The following is a 15981-nucleotide window of genomic DNA, read 5'->3' as shown; positions in this document are numbered from 1 at the left end:
ATCTTCCAGTTTTCAGAACAGAGATCTTTCATTTCTCTGTTGAATAGGAGTGGTGAGCGTGGGCACTCTTGTTCCTGATCTTAGAGGAAAAGTTTCAGCTTTTAGATGATGTTAGCTGTGGGCTCATCATACATGGTCTTTATTTTGTTGAGAGATATTCCTTCTGTGCCTAATTTTTCAAGGGTTTTTTAACATGAATGGATATTGAATTCTGTCAAGTGTGTGTGTGTGTGTGTGTGTGTGTCTATTGAGATGATCATATGATTCTTTTCTCTCATTCTATTAATGTGATGTATCACATTGATTGATTTGCATATGTTCAACCATCCTTGCATACCAGGGATAAATCCCACTTGATCATAGTGAATGATCCTTTTAATGTGCTGCTGAATTTTGTTTGCTAGTGTTTTATTCAGAATTTTTACATCTATGCTCATTAGGGATATTGGCTCATAGTTTTCTTTTCTAGTAATGTCCTTTTCTGGTTTTGGTAACAGGGTAATGATTGCTTTATAGAATGAGTTTGGGAGTGATCCCCTATAATCCCCTGGTGCAGGATCAGAGTACGGCTCCCTGCAAAAGTGACCCACGATGATGGGGGTGTACCCACCCCCCTGGTTTCTCTTTGTCCACTGAAAGAACTGGAGGGTCAGGGGAGACCTGTCTTTGTGGTGCTGCACTGGGCCAGGGAGGGGAAGCAGTGCACTCCATGTGTAGCTGCTTCCCTTAGCCTTATGATGTGGTCTGTCCTGGTCTCTAGGGTGTAAGGGGTGTGCTGTAGCCTCACCCCTGTGTTCTAGGATCCTCTCAGTGGTATCTTATTCTCAAATAGTTGTTTGATGTTCTTGCGAGGAGGAACAAAGTCAGTATACCCTATGTAACAATCTTGGTCACAATTTGGTAGTTCTTTTTTAATTTTTTGAGGTACCCGCATGTCATTTTCCACAGTGGCTGCAGGAGTTGACATTTCCACCAACAGTGCACAAGGGTCCCTTTTCTCTACACCCTCACTAACACTTACTATTTCTTGTCTTTTTGATACTAGCCAGTCTAACTGGTGTGAGGTGATACCTCACTGTGGTTTTGACTTGCATTTTTGTGATGATGAGTGATTTGAGCATTTTTTTCCGTATCTATTGACCATCTGGATGTCTTCTTCAGGAAAATTCAGCTCTTCTGCCCATTTTTAGTTGGATTATTTGCTTTTTGTTAGTGAGGTGTATGAGTTCTTTATATATTTTGGATATTAACCCCTTATCAGATATGTGATTTGCAAATATTTTCTTCCATTCTGTAGACTGCCTTTTCATTTTATTCATAGATTCCTTTGCTGTGCAAACTTATTTTCACAATAATGGTTTTTAGATTCTATGCAATTGGTGATCTGCCCAGGCCAAGAGTAGAATGGGGAGTACCATATCTTGAGACACTTTGATAAACACTTGTATGCAAAATTAGCATAACCTAATTATATCAGTAGCATATTTATAGATATTTTAAAAAATGAAATCAGGAATTCAAGATTACTTTCATTTCTTTCCTTGTTTGGAAAAAAAACTGTTCTTTGAGATCTATGTTTCATTTGGTCTATGCTGGGCAACATAATACTTTAAAATACTATGTAATATTTTGATTTTAGAGAGAATGTTCAGACTGGTTGGGGGGAAAAAGGCATGTAGCTAATTTGCCTGGCACCTTTGCAATGTGAGAGTTTTCAGTTAGACCTTAAATCAAAGTTTAGTGGAATTAAATAAAACTATTGACTTTTATCAAAAGTGAGTCCAAAAAGTAGGCAAAGCAAAACAAGAGTGTGTTTTATATGTATGTGTAAGTAATATGGTGATCAGCCCATCTTACGGTATTAGGTAACTTACTTGCTTCTCCTTTCTTCACCAAACTTAATGCTTTGCTACTCACTAAACTTATTTGGAGAAAAAAAAAATCCAAAACAGTATTTTCCCTGATCAGGCCTACAATCAATTTCTTTTTTTGTTGGTTGGTTTTTGCTTTGTTTGTTTGTTTGTTTGTTTTGTAATGAAAACATTGGCACCGGCAGAGATATTTTTTTGAAGCTCCCAGGATCCCAGTATACTAGTCTCCTCATAGTTAAAGAGACATGATCTGAATAAATGTTTCATAACCTGAATCAGTTTAAGGGACCGCCCTTTTATCATAAGTAACATGTCTTTCTGAGGAAGCATTTCTAACAGCCATACTCGGCCTTTCCTTAGACAGAGTAGGAGCTTAATGAAAGGACAAAAGGGATGGCCAGTCTTACCTCACAGCTCTGTAGAACGGACAAGGGAACAGGAAGTCATGATCCCTCTGTTTTCACGCCGCTGTTTCTCTCTTCTCTTCCAAGTTTTCATATTCCTTTTTTTTTTTTTTCCCAAACTTGACTTTTTCAGAGCAATTTTAGGTTCACGGCAAAACTGAGAGGAAGGTGCAGAGATCTCCCCGGTGCCCCCTCCCGCACACAGGCCCCCTCTGTGACTGCAGTGCATGCTTTGTCACAATCAGGGAACGTCCTTGTCACCCACAATCCGTCGTGTGCACTGGAGTTCCCTCTCGGTGCTGTGCTCCTGGGCTTGGACAAACGCACGATGACATGTGCACCACTCTGCTATCACAGGGAGTGTTTTCACGGCCCTAAAAATCCTCTGTTCTCTGCCCATTCACCCCTCCGCCCTCCGTGCCTGGGAGCCTCTGATCCTTCCTCTCGCCGCAGTTTTGCCTTTTTCAGAACATCACACTGTCGGAGTCCTTCGGCAGGAAGGCATTCCAGACTGGTTTCTCTCACTCAGCAGCGTGCATGGACTTGTCTTCCACGCCTTTTCATGGCCCGTAGCTCTTTACTGTCCGGCACTGTTCAGGGAGTGCCGTGCCACTGTGTGGGCAGAGTTCGCTCATTGTCACCCACTCACCTGCAGAAAACCATTTTCGCCATTTTCAGCTTTTAACTCTGACAGTTACAAATAAAGGTGCTGGAAAGTCATGGATGGGTTTTGCGTGGATGTAGTTGTTCAACTCCTGTGGGTGAATACCCAGGAGTGTGATCGCTGGTTCGTGCAGTGAGCGTGTTTGGTTCTAGCAGACACACCAAACTGCCTCCTGGAGTGGCTGTGCCGTTGCCCAGTCCCACCACAACAGAGAGTCCCCGTCTGTCTTCACGCCACTGCGTCGTGGCTACAGCCTCACGGAAGTGGGGCAGTCATACCTGGGTAAGCCCGGCGAGGCCCAGGACTTGTACTAGTTAAACTGAATACTTCAGGGATGTCACGTAGGTTCTCACCTGGCAGGGCTGCTGCGAAGCCTGCTCAGGGAACATCCCCACTTTCCCCAAACCACAGGGCGCTCAGCATTGGTTCTCGAAAGTGACAGATGAAAGTGTCTGGAGGCAGATCTTCCAAACAGGACCAGCTCTGTGCGCACAACTGTTTGTTCCCATTCTTTGTCCCGAACCATCATCCTCTTGTTTCTGACCCCAGGTGTTCCCAGCAGACCCTCTTGTCTTCGTGTCTGTACCCTCTGGTCCCTAGCTGGCATGGATATCCTGCTTCTAGGCTTCAGGAGAGCATGACCGTTGAGGGCGTAGACTGGAGCCGCGCTGCCTGGGACAAATCCCAGCTCTGGCCCTACTACGCTACTATTTCAGACTTTCTTAAGCTCGTCCTGCTTCAGATTCTATTTCTGTGAACCGGGGACACAGTAGTTGACAAGGGTCAGGTGTATACACGTGGTGAGAGCCCCACGTGCGCCGGAAATTGTTTTGATCATCATTTTTATCATCGCTCTTCCCAAGCCTGCAGCTCTCGCCGCGGCCTGCCTTTGTCACATGAGCGAACGTTCATCCTGAGGATTTTGCCTCTCAGGTGGATCAGTAGATGCATCTCATTCGGAGGAACGGGCTTCCTGCCCGTGGTAGCTGAGTCTGCACGTTTCCTCTAGATCGAAGACGGGGCAATGTGCGTAAACTTAGAAAAATTTATTATGAAAGCATTGTAAAAAGAAAAGAAAAAAAAAAAGAAAAGAAAAACACCTCCCAAACCTCTGAAACTGAAGGAGGCAATGATTATATGTACTGAGAGATGTGAGAAACGTTTCAGTGAGGTTGAACAAAAGCGATTACCCCCAAATTGTTTAAAGACTCCCAGAGTAAATACCAAAATAAAAATACAATATAAGCTTGACTTTAGGTAAAGATATGACTATGTCACCATCATGGAAAGAAGCACGGTCTGCCAAAAACATCTGATACTGGCAGAAAATATTTCTTCGTAGTTTTTCTTACTCTGTGTCCTCTGGCTTTCTCTAACGGTTGGTATTACTACGTGACACCATATGCAGGGCGTCCTTCTCTTTGGGAATAAGAAAAAAAATTTTACTCCTCTTCTGAGAATTCTGGTTTCAGGGTGTGTCTTAGAGCAAGAGTAAAACACAGCTTTCCCCTGTTGTCAGATAGAATCCGAGGGCGGAGGAGCCCCCCAGGTAGCGTCGTGCTCTTCCAGGATCCTTTCCCTGTGTACGGCCGTGGCGTGCTTCTCAGTAACCGAGTGTCATGATCTAGAGTAGAGGTAGAGCTTGTATTTTTCCAAGCAGAGGATTGATACAACCTGAAGATGTCAGCAACCCTCCCTCCTCCGACCCAGTCCTACTTACCAATTCGCATAACAGACAAAAACCAAGAAGGTTTTGCTAGCTCAGCGCGGGCATGACTAGTCTGTGATCCTTTGGTGGAGGCAGAAGGAGCAACCCAGAAGCTCCGTGCGGGCAGAGATCTTGCCACCCAGAGCGCGTGCCCTGCCCCGCTCCATTCTGAGCGGTTTCCGTCGGTTCATCCGTGTAATTCTCAAAACGACCTCATGAAGTAGCGACTTCCGTGATCCCACAACAAGGCAGAGAGGCTACGCAGGTTGACCCAGCTCAGTAGCTCTGAAGCCGTGACGCTTGAAAGACGTGCATTGAAAGAGTCACCAAGAGCGTGGACGCTTCTCCATGCCCTTCCCAGCCTCCTCGGACAGTAAATGTTTAGTAAAGGGCCAAACAGAAAGCTCTAGGATCGTCGCTGTCCCAGGGGCCGCAGGCAGGTGGGAGCGGGTCCGGTTTGGCGGTGCCACAGCCCAGCAGAGCCAGCCAGTCTGCTCCAGCCCGGGGCCCCCACACACTGGCAGACCACCCGCCAGTCCCCTCTGACTCTGCGCTGACGCCCTTAATAAGTGCAGACGACTTAGGATTGTCGCACACACACACATACACATGCAGACACACAGACACCTCCCTGCACAGGGATACCTCTATTTTAAAATGTGGAAATTCTGAAACACACAAATCAAGCATCACCCATAATGCAGGCAATTCTAAAAAAAAAAAAAAAAATTATAAAGAAGTGAAATATCCGTCTTTCTGTAAGCAGACGTCTCCCTGAAAGGTCAACACTTGAATAAGAGTTCGATGCCTGTGTTTATACACACATGTGCATAAACACATACATTTCATAAAATGGGTCTGTGCAATCTGTAACGTAGACTCTTGACATTCTCCATCTCTGAGCCTCATTCCCTGTGGCCATGGAGTGCTCCCCTCTGTAGATGTCATGATGTTTTGAACTGGGCTTTGGGCCGTCTACTCCTGGGACTGGCTGTCAAAGTCTATAGGAACAGGAGACACTGTCCCTAGGGATGCCTGAATCCCTTGCAGGTGCCAAGGGTAAGCTCACTTCAAGGCTAGAAGGATAGCGTGGGATGTGTCAGCAAAACACGGACACTGAATGTGGATGCGGACCTCCCTGTGAGGCTGGGAGAAAAAGCAAGGGGGAGGTGGGCAGGGCAACCGTTCAACAGCTGGAGGTTTGAAAACGCGACTATAGCAATGGTTGCGGAGAACTCATGACAACTAACAAAAACTTGGATTAAACCGCAACCTAGAAACTGGCTTTTGTTCCTTAGGCTCAGTTTGTCTTTTCTTTTAACTCATTTAACTTTTTGGCTACTTTAATGATGAGAGGAAGACGCTTGCCGTCGGTAGGGCGGGAGAAGTCCCTTCTGCACCTTTCCGTTACTTCGCTGTCAGCGTTCCTCCAGTGAGGGAGCTGTACTACTGATTGGATTGGTCTGACCTCCGGTTGTTTGATAATCAGGTAATGCGTGATGCTCTCCCCCTAGTGACTTCAGACGAAAGCAATAAAACCTGGGGAAGGAACACAGTCAGTCGACAAGAAGAATTTGAGGATGTGAAAAAGAACTTCAGGAAAAAAGGTTGTACCTGGGGACCCAACTCAATTCAAATGAAAGAAAGAAGTGACAGCAAAGAAAGGTAAGCGTGTGACACCCAGCGGCCCTTCAGCGAAGACCGTGACAGGTAGCGGTGCCTTCTAGAATTCCGCATTGGCCAGACTTCACTTCTAGACTGCGACTGGGATCGTGCAGAGATGCCCGAATGTTAATTTCATTTCTAGGACGAGTTTGTCCTACTAAATTATGTTACCACATAGTGAGGCAGTTAAAACATTTTGATCTGTTTCCTGCCTCATTTCCACGTTCTGTTTGTACTTTGTCAGCCCTTCAGAACAGTGCAAATGTGGTCCCTCCCCAACTCAGAAATGTCGTTGGCATGTATCTGTCAAAACCCAATTTGTGTGCCACGTGGTTCTATCGAAATAAATGTCTTTCTCTTTTAGAATAAGACCTCTCTCAGACGGCAACAGCCCTTGGTCAGCTCTCTTAATAAAGAATCCGAAAACCACGCCGTTGGCTTCATTATTTGTGGACCAGCCAGGTAAATCTGCTTCAGCAAATAGAATCTGTTCGAATTAGACGTAGCATCTGAGGCTTTGCTTTGAAAGTTTCATGTGGTCCTTCAAGTAGCACAGGGAAGGTTAGCAAGTTCTCCTGCATGTACCTTTACTTAGGCTCAAAACATACTTGCTGTCCTGTCCTGATGGAAAGTAATTAGGCTCCGCATTACTCCTTGGAAACTTGTAATTCCTATTCTCTACCAGAAAAATTAGTCTCATAATTAATTCTATAGAATTAATGTAGTATAGGAGGTAGCAACTCTGAAAATGTAGACATCCTGAAATTCTCCTGAGATTTTAGGGGTGGGCTTCGGCTGTATTGCCACTGCTTAACAGGACAAAATCTTGTCAAGCAGGTTCTCTGTGGAAAACCACCACTTAGAGAGGGTTACCTTGGAAACTCTTTCATTTAGAGGAATCATAATTATTTTCAATACTTAGTATCCTATTCAGTATTCAGATATTAAAAGACTGAAGAGAGATGGTGTTGAAAAACCTCAGGGAGGGGCACCTGAGTGGCTCAGTGGGTTAAGCCTCTACCTTCAGCTCAGGTCATGATCTCAGGGTCCTGGGATCGAGCCTCGCATCGGGCTCTCTGCTTAGTGGGGTGCCTGCTTCCCCCACCACCTCTCTGCCTGCCTCTCTGCCTACTTGTGATCTCTTCCAAATAAATAAATAAAATCTTTGAAAAAAAGAAAAAGAAAAGAAAAACCTCAAGGATTGTCATCACCAGAGAAAGGAAAATTGGTCTTTAAACTTGACAATTTAAGACCACACTTGGACACAGTGGCCAGATGAAAGATGTTTTCGCAGAACATGGTGTCCACTTCTCCAGGGGGAGCCCATCATCAGGGCTGTGCTTAATTCAACAAGCATCCCGTCAGTCACTACCCGTGTTCACTTCTCTTTCGCATTGTCACGAGGACGTGCACAGGTACATGTGGGCACACGCAGGACGGGTGCTCAGTGCTTCCTATTGTCACGTTTACGATGACATTCTGACTCTTGCCTCGGAAGGTGAGAGGTTGCCCTCTTGTTACATGTTGCAATTTATTGTCAAATATGGTGTGAAGACTAAGGAAGAACAGCTAATTGTAGTAAAACTGTCCAACCTAGAGTATATTTTTCATTATTTGTAACTAAACGGAGATTAATCAGAGAAGTCCTCCCTCTTTTCCCCCTCAATTCTTTTATTTGTTTATTTGTTCTAGAATGTTCTCACACATTAGTAGGTTCTCCACAGGACAGTTGGAGGAAATACTAGGATATATTTGGCTCTGCTCAAGCTCCATTAAGTGAACTCTGGAAGTTCACTTGATGAGTTAATGAGAAGGAGACACTCGTGTGTCCCTCCTGCGTGGCCCCTCCCACCGCCCGTCTGTGTGGTCCTGTCCTCCTAAGCAGCTGTGCCTCAGCCCCGGGTCTCCTGAGAGCTTTTTCTGACCATTCACTGAAGCGGCATCACACCCCATCCCTGTGTCTCATGATCCAGTCTTAACTTACTCATAGCTCTTACTGGAAATTCTTACTTGCCTACATGGACGCCCTTAATGTGTGTGTTCTGTTTCACTCCCAAACTGGAATATCAAGGGTTTTATCAGTTTTGTTTACACCTCGCAGTGCCTGGAACACAGCAGACACGCACCACCTGTCAGATGCCTACATGAATCCTCAAAGGACACATTTTAATGTTATGTAGATATTTACCTTGGTTTGAGGGCTACAGATGCTGGTCATCAGTAATCAAAAGGGAAGGTTACAATGGACCACCATAAGTTCACGCCCACTTCAGGGGGAAGAGTCTGCTTTACTGACCAGTAAAGGTACCCATGAACACACATTAGGAAAGGCTCAATGTACTTTTTTTTTTTTTTAAGATTTTATGTATCTATTTGACAGAGAGAAATCACAAGTAGATGGAGAGGCAGACAGAGAGAGAGAGGGAAGCAGGCCCCCTGCTGAGAAGAGAGCCCGATGCGGGACTCAATCCCAGGACCCTGAGATCATGACCCGAGCCGAAGGCAGCGGCCTAACCCACTGAGTCACCCAGGCACCCCTCAATGTACTTTTAAGTCAATGAATTTCACTTGTCGATAGCATTCCCCCCACTCTTGTTTTTTAAATGATGGGTTGATAATTAGTTACCCATTACAGGTGCTGAGCACATATGTGATGCATATTCATTTCACCCAAAAGCATTTCGTGCCTACATGATGAGAGTACTATTCAGGGGAGATCCTTCCAAATTTAAATACGCAAACAGGTGGTCAGAAGCCTACCATCTGCTGGCATGCACATCTGGACTGTGATCTCAAAGTACAAAAACCCAAAGATGCAAGGATGGGGGAGCTTCAGAGGAAGCTGAGATCGCATGTGGGGGGCTGGGCCACCTTCGGCTTGGTTGGCATCAGGGGGTACTTTGACAGAGGGCTTTCTGGGGGAAAAGGGAGCTTGGGGTCAGTGTGAGAGCGTGGAAGGAGGCCAGGCGGAGGAAGGAGAGGGCACCCCAAAGGACAGGAATGCTGGGAAAAGCACCTCCAGCTCGTTGGGGGCAAAGCTGGTGTCTTGGCTTATCGGGGTTCTAGATCACACTCAGGTATTATAAAACATAATACTGGGGAAGTCATGGGAGGCTCTATTGTGATTGCTTGGAACCTGGATTAAGCCATTTATTGTTTTTGTTCACTCACTGCTGAGCACCTCTGTGATAACAGTGACTGCTTGTTCTTTAGCTGCTCTAATATGTTACCCTTTGGGGCCTCTTTGGAGAATCGTCCTCTAGTACAGCGGCTCCCAAACTTGAGTAAAGGCTTGCGAAAACACAGACCCCTGGGCTTCAGCGGTAGAATTTCTGACTCCATAGTCTGGAGTGGGTCAGGAATTCACATTTCTGCAAGTTTCCAGGGGATGTCAGAGCTCTGGGCCAGGAGGCACTCTCAGAACCACTGATCTGGGGCCTGTTGGTTCTTGTACATGCAGGTGAGCTACAGATAACCGGGCCCGATACACTGAGAGGAGGCAAAGGGCATGTGTTGTCTGACACGTTAGAGAGCCTGCATGTGGGTGTGTGCGTTTCTGTCACTTGCTGACTTTTTCTGATAATGACTGTATTGCCCGTGCTGGTGAGGAACCATTTCCTAAAGGACAGGGAACAGCGGAGGATGTGCTCGCTGCATCCTCTGCAGGGGACCATGAGTTCTCTGCCCCAGGCTCCCTTTCCTTCAGGTTCTCCTGCATGAACGGCTTGCTGAACTGAAAAGGACTCCATGTGCTTTGACTTAGAATGTTTATTAGATTTTAGCCTTATTTTATAGTACAGTTTGAATTATTTTTCCTTCAAATTGTACTTAAGAGGTACAATTTATCTTTGTTTAGGTGCTTCTGAAGAGCCAAAAGTTTCCCCCGATGGATCAGAACACAGAAAACCAAAGCAAATAAAATCTCCTAGCCAAGCCTATGTTGATCTACCTCTTTGGAAAGATGGCCAGAGAGAGGATCCAGTAGAGCCGGGAAGCTGGGAGGAGGGCCCCTCTTCGAGCTCTGCTGCAAGCCCTCCTCAGGTGACCCCTACAAGTAGTCGGAGCAGGTCCCCCCAGAGGAAGAAGACGGAGTCTGCCCTGTACGGCTGCACCGTGCTGCTGGCGTCGGTCGCTCTGGGGCTGGATATCAGAGAGCTTCATCAAGCACAGGCTGCCGGAGGACTGTTGCCCAAAGAAGAAAGGAAGAAACGTGAGGGGATCTTCCAGTGGGCTCCCAAGTCCCGAGGCGGGGCCAGTCCTTCCACAAGACCACCGTCTATGGGCGAGAGGGCCAGCAGCCCACCCTTACTCCCTCTGCCAAGCGCCATAAGCCTTCTCTCCGGGCCCTCTCTTTCCACCAAGTGCTTGCTGCAGACGGACAGCGCAGATCTGTCCGAGGGCAGCCCACGCGTCGCTTCGGACCCTGAGATGCCCGCTCCAGGTTTTTGTGTGGCCATCGGAGGACGTAGTCATGAGCCGACCTCCACGCCAAGACTTGAGACTGATCGCAGTCGATGGAAATACCCATCTCCTCCTTTCCTAGAGCGGACGTGCAGGAATGTGCCTTATTCTGCTTCTTCGAAAGAACGAGCATCACATCACAGACGAACCCTCTCCGAGGGAAATGCTTGTCAGACCCCAAGTAGGTTGCATTAGTTGGGTCAAAGTACAAATCCCCACCCCAGAGATTAGAACGTAAAGTTGCATGGATACCTGCTTGTGTCTTTCCAAGTGGTCACGTTGAACAAGCTTGTTTGCACAGTTAATACAGCTCCTTGAATTTTACCCTGCTTTTTAATTTGACTTTATTATTTGAATTCTGAGAAAGGCATAATTGATCTCAGCAGCGTCAGTATATGCTAGCAAACTAAAACAGAACGGGCAGGTGGGGAATAACTGCCCCAAGCCACTCACAGGAGAGAGGACAGGTCATTTGCCCACATCTGAACCACCGATTGGTGGAGAGCTGGAGTTCTAACTGGCGGCCCAGCCTCCCCTGTGATAAGCCGTCCTCTGCTACCCCCAGTGTCACTGCTCAGCTTACCATCAGGCTGAATTTTAGCCGGGGGAAGAGCCAAACACACTATGTGGGGCCTAACTATTATTTCTTTTGTATATTAATTACAAATATATGTTATGAGTATTAAGCAAGGTCATGTGTACAAAAATGCTTTTTAGATTGTACAGAGGTGTGCAGCATAGCTAGTTGTCCAGTGTGATTGAAACTGAAACTGTTTCCATTCTAGCTCTTTTCCTCTGCCTTTCCAAAACCCTGCCCAGAAGTGATTTTTTTTTTCAGTTTATTGTCCATCGTCTTTAGATAAATGTATTCCTCTTTTGTAAGGCAGTAGCTATTAGTAATTGATGACTGCAAGGAGAAATCCTAGGACAGCAATCCCATGAGAAACCATTTTTTTTCTCTTAATTATAAGCCAGTGATTATGTGCTAGAGTGGTGAGGAGTCCGGACTTTGGGACAAGAAAGAGAAGGGGTGACATCTAAAATCTAAAATCTAACTGCTTTCTTGCTGTCATCCATTTTTTTCAGATCATAACTTGAAAGTGAAGTTTCATCATGTTGCCCATCATTTTAAAAAAAGGGGGGGGGCGCCTGGGTGGCTCAGTGGGTTAAGTCTCTGCCTTCGGCTCAGGTCATGATCTCAGGGTCCTGGGATGGAGCCCCGCGTCGGGCTCTCTGCTCAGCAGGGAGCCTGCTTCCCCCTCTCTCTCTGCCTGCCTCTCTGCCTACTTGTGATCTCTGTCTGTCAACTAAATAAATAAAAATCTTAAAAACAAAACAAAACAAAAAAACACCTTTAAAACCTTTAGTGTAATCCATCGTGAAACTTCCGGTTTCTAAGACAGCCCTAGTGATCATCGGCCTGAAGTGCTGTGGAGGTGATGAGCCACATTCATGGTTGTAATTTTCCCCGGGCAGAAACACCCCTTCCAATATCGCAGTTACTTCTCCATACACACAAACACACACAGTGTCCCAATAGTTTGGAAAGGTGTGTGCTGAGAGTGTTCTGTTGAAGCTCCCTTGAAGGTGACCGCATCATTGATCGGTCCTCCTAGTTATGGGTCTGCATGTTGGCTGGCTTGGAAGTCGCGATCTAACCGTGCACCGTCTTTGCTTTCTCCAGCAGCTGCTGCAGCTGCAACTCTCAGCTCAGACCCCGGAGCCTCGTACCTGCCCCCGAAGTGGACTCTGGGAACGCCCCGATGTTCCCCGCCAAGGGAGGCCCCACCGGAAAAACAAAGAGCGGGCGCCCTGGTGCCCCCACCTCGCCTGCCGACCTTCAGGAGCCGCTCGGAGTCACAGCCCGCCAGGCAGGCACGGGTGCTCTCCTTTGGGCCGGGTCCGACTCCCCCCACCGCTTGTCCCCCCGGGGGGGCCGAGGACAGGACTACACCCCACGTGCCTTCCCTCCTGGACGCCGACACCCAAGGCCAGGGCAGGGACAGCCCGGTGCCTTTGGGCAGGATGATGAGCAGAGCCAGCCGGCCGGCCGTGCGGCAGCTCGAGGAGGAGTTTCTGTCTTAAGTGCCTTATGTTCGAGCATTTCTGTGTTTCGTTTTGTTTTTAAGGTGAACAAATGAAAACGATTTGAACTGTTAAATACTGCTGTGTTTTTGAAAGCTGTGGCCATGTTACTGAAGTAGTAATGGATGTCAACCTTTCCGAAAAAATGTATGTGATTGCGGTTAGCAGTGTGTCGTTTTTCGGCTAATGGAATCTTAGGTAGTAACTTGGAATGTGCAAAACAAGTGTAAATGAGTGTGAAACAAGAAACGTGCAGCAATGTAAAGCTATGCTGGGTTCAGTTACCTGAAGCATAGTTGTAAGGTTCTGCTGGTTCTCACCAGCATCCCCCAAAACCCAAATCGGAATGAGGTGCGCCATGTTTGTCCCTCCTTTTGTTTTCTCCCTGTTTGCCTTTCCTTCCTTCTCTTTCTTCCTTCCTTCCCTCCTTCCTTCCTTGTTTTTTTTTTTCTTTTTTTTGGTTTGTTTCTTTTGTTATTTGTGCAACAAAAAGCCAAGAATAATGTGATATCAGTCAGTAAAGGTATATATTTTGAAAAAATTGAAGACTAGAATAGATGGTGAGCCCCAGTGACACCCCCTGAACTGAGCCGTGGGCTTACGACGACGCATGGATACATAGAGGCATCACAAGGATGATGCTTGTTTCTCTCTGAGGAAATTTTACTGAATGTAACTTGTAAACATTTTACTGAATGTAACTTCTAAACATGTTATCTATCAGAACCCCAAAATGGATTTTTTTAAATTTTATTTATTTGTCAGAGAGAAAGAGCACAAGCAGGGGGAGCAGCAGGCAGAGGGAGAGGGAGAAGTGGGGTGACCAAGAAGCCCGATGTGGGGCTCCATCCCTGGACCCTGGGATCATGACCTGAGCCGAAGGCAGATGCTTAACCGACTGAGCCACCCAGGCGTCCCCCAAAACGGATCTTTGAAAGATCAGTCAGTCAGTCATGGGCATTTGGCTAAGACCACATCATGTCCCCCTGAGCAAGGCTAATCGGTAGGTTCTTCCTATACAATCGGTTCTTGTTTTGTCAGGAGCCACTTACTCAGTCTCCAGACTAAAAATCTTTTTCATTTTGTAGTAGGATTTTTAAAAATTAAGTGACATAGGTATTCATTGTAAACATTCATGTCATTCCATTTTGTTTTTCTCTATATAAATGTGTGATTATTCTGATAACCCCAAATACCATTAGAGAGAAACACTGCCAAATCAAGAAACAGTGACACTGTTAGAATTCAAGTAGTTATCTTCATGCTTCAGTAAACTGTGGAAAACTGTTAGACATCTGCTAAGATAAGCTGACATGGTGGAAATGACAAATATGGATTACTTTCAGATACGGATTTTAAGTGGATTTGAGGTAGCAGATCAGGATTTGAAATGGTTTTATGAGTTATTTTATAAAATCACACCTCTATGATACAAATAGACTACTGAGTTATTAAACTACAGAAATGCTGTCCAGGAGCTTACAAATTTGTCTGAACTCTTCTGCTTCCCTTCTGCCACTAAAATGTGGTTATTTTGGATGACAATAAATACTTAACATTTGGTGTACAAAGAAAAACTAAATTGCAAACATCACTTGACATTTCATTTAAAGCTTTACCTTGGTTAAGGTTTCCTGAATAACTGAAATGTCGGTGATTTAAATCAGCTGTGATAAAACGCCCACCTGTAGCAGAAACAAGAAAACGATACTCTTTGGCCGCTCGACACATCCAGTGACTTGGCAGGTATGCCCCCCGCAAATGGTGAACAGAGCACTGAAAGGATTCTATCAGCATGAGTGCATTCTACCCCAGGGAAAACAGTCCTGGGTTTAAAATTCTTGCAGCAAAATCTCAGGTACTTCACTTTGTTTTGTCGTATTACGGATTCTGTTCTAGGACTTGGCTTCACTTTCGGGAGATTGTTAAAGTACGAAATCAAAATCTGATTTCCTCAAAATTGTATCACATTTGAAACTATGCCTGGCTGCTTCATTCTATGTTCAGTCGTTTGGGGGCATGTATTTCCTGCTAAAAGTAAAGGAAATACATGCCTAAAATAACACGTAAAAGAAGTATAGAAACTCAGTTTCACTTCTGCCAAAACATTATGTGTGTGTGTGTATGTGAGTAGGGGTGGGGGGTAGCGGTGGGTGTTCATCTGTCTCCCTCTGCCCTGTTCCTGCTCCCCTGTAGCTCTGTTTCAGTCCACTGCACATTATGATGAATTTAGAAATGAAACTACATTAAAAAGATAATTGCAATACCAGGATTCAATCTCGCATTCCAGCAAATTGTTGTTTTTTGCTGAGATCTGTTGTATATTTGTGATTTTCTATGTGTGCTAGGATGTTTAGCAGAATCTGGCTATTTATTTTCATATAGACTTACTAGCTCGTTGAAAGAGAAATTAAGCTGATTACCATTAGTCAACATTGAAGGTGCTCCCACTGCAGAAACTTAAGGCCTGAGCCTGTTATGCTGTATTATGAAGCCTTGTGACTGAAAAAGATGTTTACATATGTTGTCTATTTTTTTAATAAACTTTTTTTTAATAGCTAGTCTGCTTGTTCCATGGCTTTCATCTGATGTTGGTGACTATAGTTTGTAGTGGTTTATTTTGTATTTAATAAGGAAAAATATGTTAGTAAAGATCACCGATGCTTCATTAGACAGGTATTAGCCTGCTAACTTCATTGAACTGAAGATCACTAAGTGAGTCATGGGATTAAATACTTTTTAAAATTTTATTGATTTTTAAAAGATTTATCCATCTCTTCTAGAGAAAGAGCATGTGCATGGGGAGGTGTGGAGGGAGAAGGAGAGAGAAACTCAAGCAGATGCCTCGCTGAGTTCAGAGCCCAACAAAGGGCTCAATCTCATGACCCTGAGATCAGGACCTGAGCCAAAACCAAGGATTGGATGTGTAACCATACCACGCAGGGGCCCCTGGGATTAAATACTTTTTTAAAAGTATAATGAGATTCTTTATTTGAAAATGTGTGGTTGACATATGCATTGAAAAGTTGCATTTCACTGTGAGAATTTCGCAACTCCATCTTTTCAGAAGACCCACTTTTGCAACGTGGAACTAGTAGGAACTTAATCTCCATTGATCTGCAG

General features: G+C 45.3%; 1 protein-coding gene across 2 annotated transcripts in view; it reads left to right on the top strand.

Moving 5' to 3' along the window:
* The window catches only part of MAP3K21 (mitogen-activated protein kinase kinase kinase 21), a 55945-nt gene extending 42283 nt beyond the window's left edge, over positions 1 to 13662 (top strand). The window contains exons 7-10 of one of the 2 annotated variants that reach the window (XM_044239351.1): positions 6162 to 6312; positions 6677 to 6774; positions 10169 to 10954; positions 12461 to 13662. In XM_044239351.1, the coding sequence (XP_044095286.1) occupies positions 6162 to 6312; positions 6677 to 6774; positions 10169 to 10954; positions 12461 to 12858 (1433 nt within the window). In that variant the 3' untranslated portion in view covers positions 12859 to 13662. Of the gene's footprint in view, positions 1 to 6161; positions 6313 to 6676; positions 6775 to 10168; positions 10955 to 12457 lie in introns of both variants that reach the window. The other variant, XM_044239349.1, reaches the window with a different exon arrangement.
* The last annotated feature ends 2319 nt before the right edge of the window (positions 13663 to 15981 follow it).

Source organism: Neovison vison, chromosome 2 (assembly GCF_020171115.1).
Source record: "Neovison vison isolate M4711 chromosome 2, ASM_NN_V1, whole genome shotgun sequence".
In the NCBI taxonomy this organism is placed as follows: Eukaryota; Metazoa; Chordata; class Mammalia; order Carnivora; family Mustelidae; genus Neogale; species Neogale vison.
The sequence above is the reverse complement of the archived record's forward strand: the minus strand, read 5'-3'. Positions and strand labels throughout refer to the sequence as shown.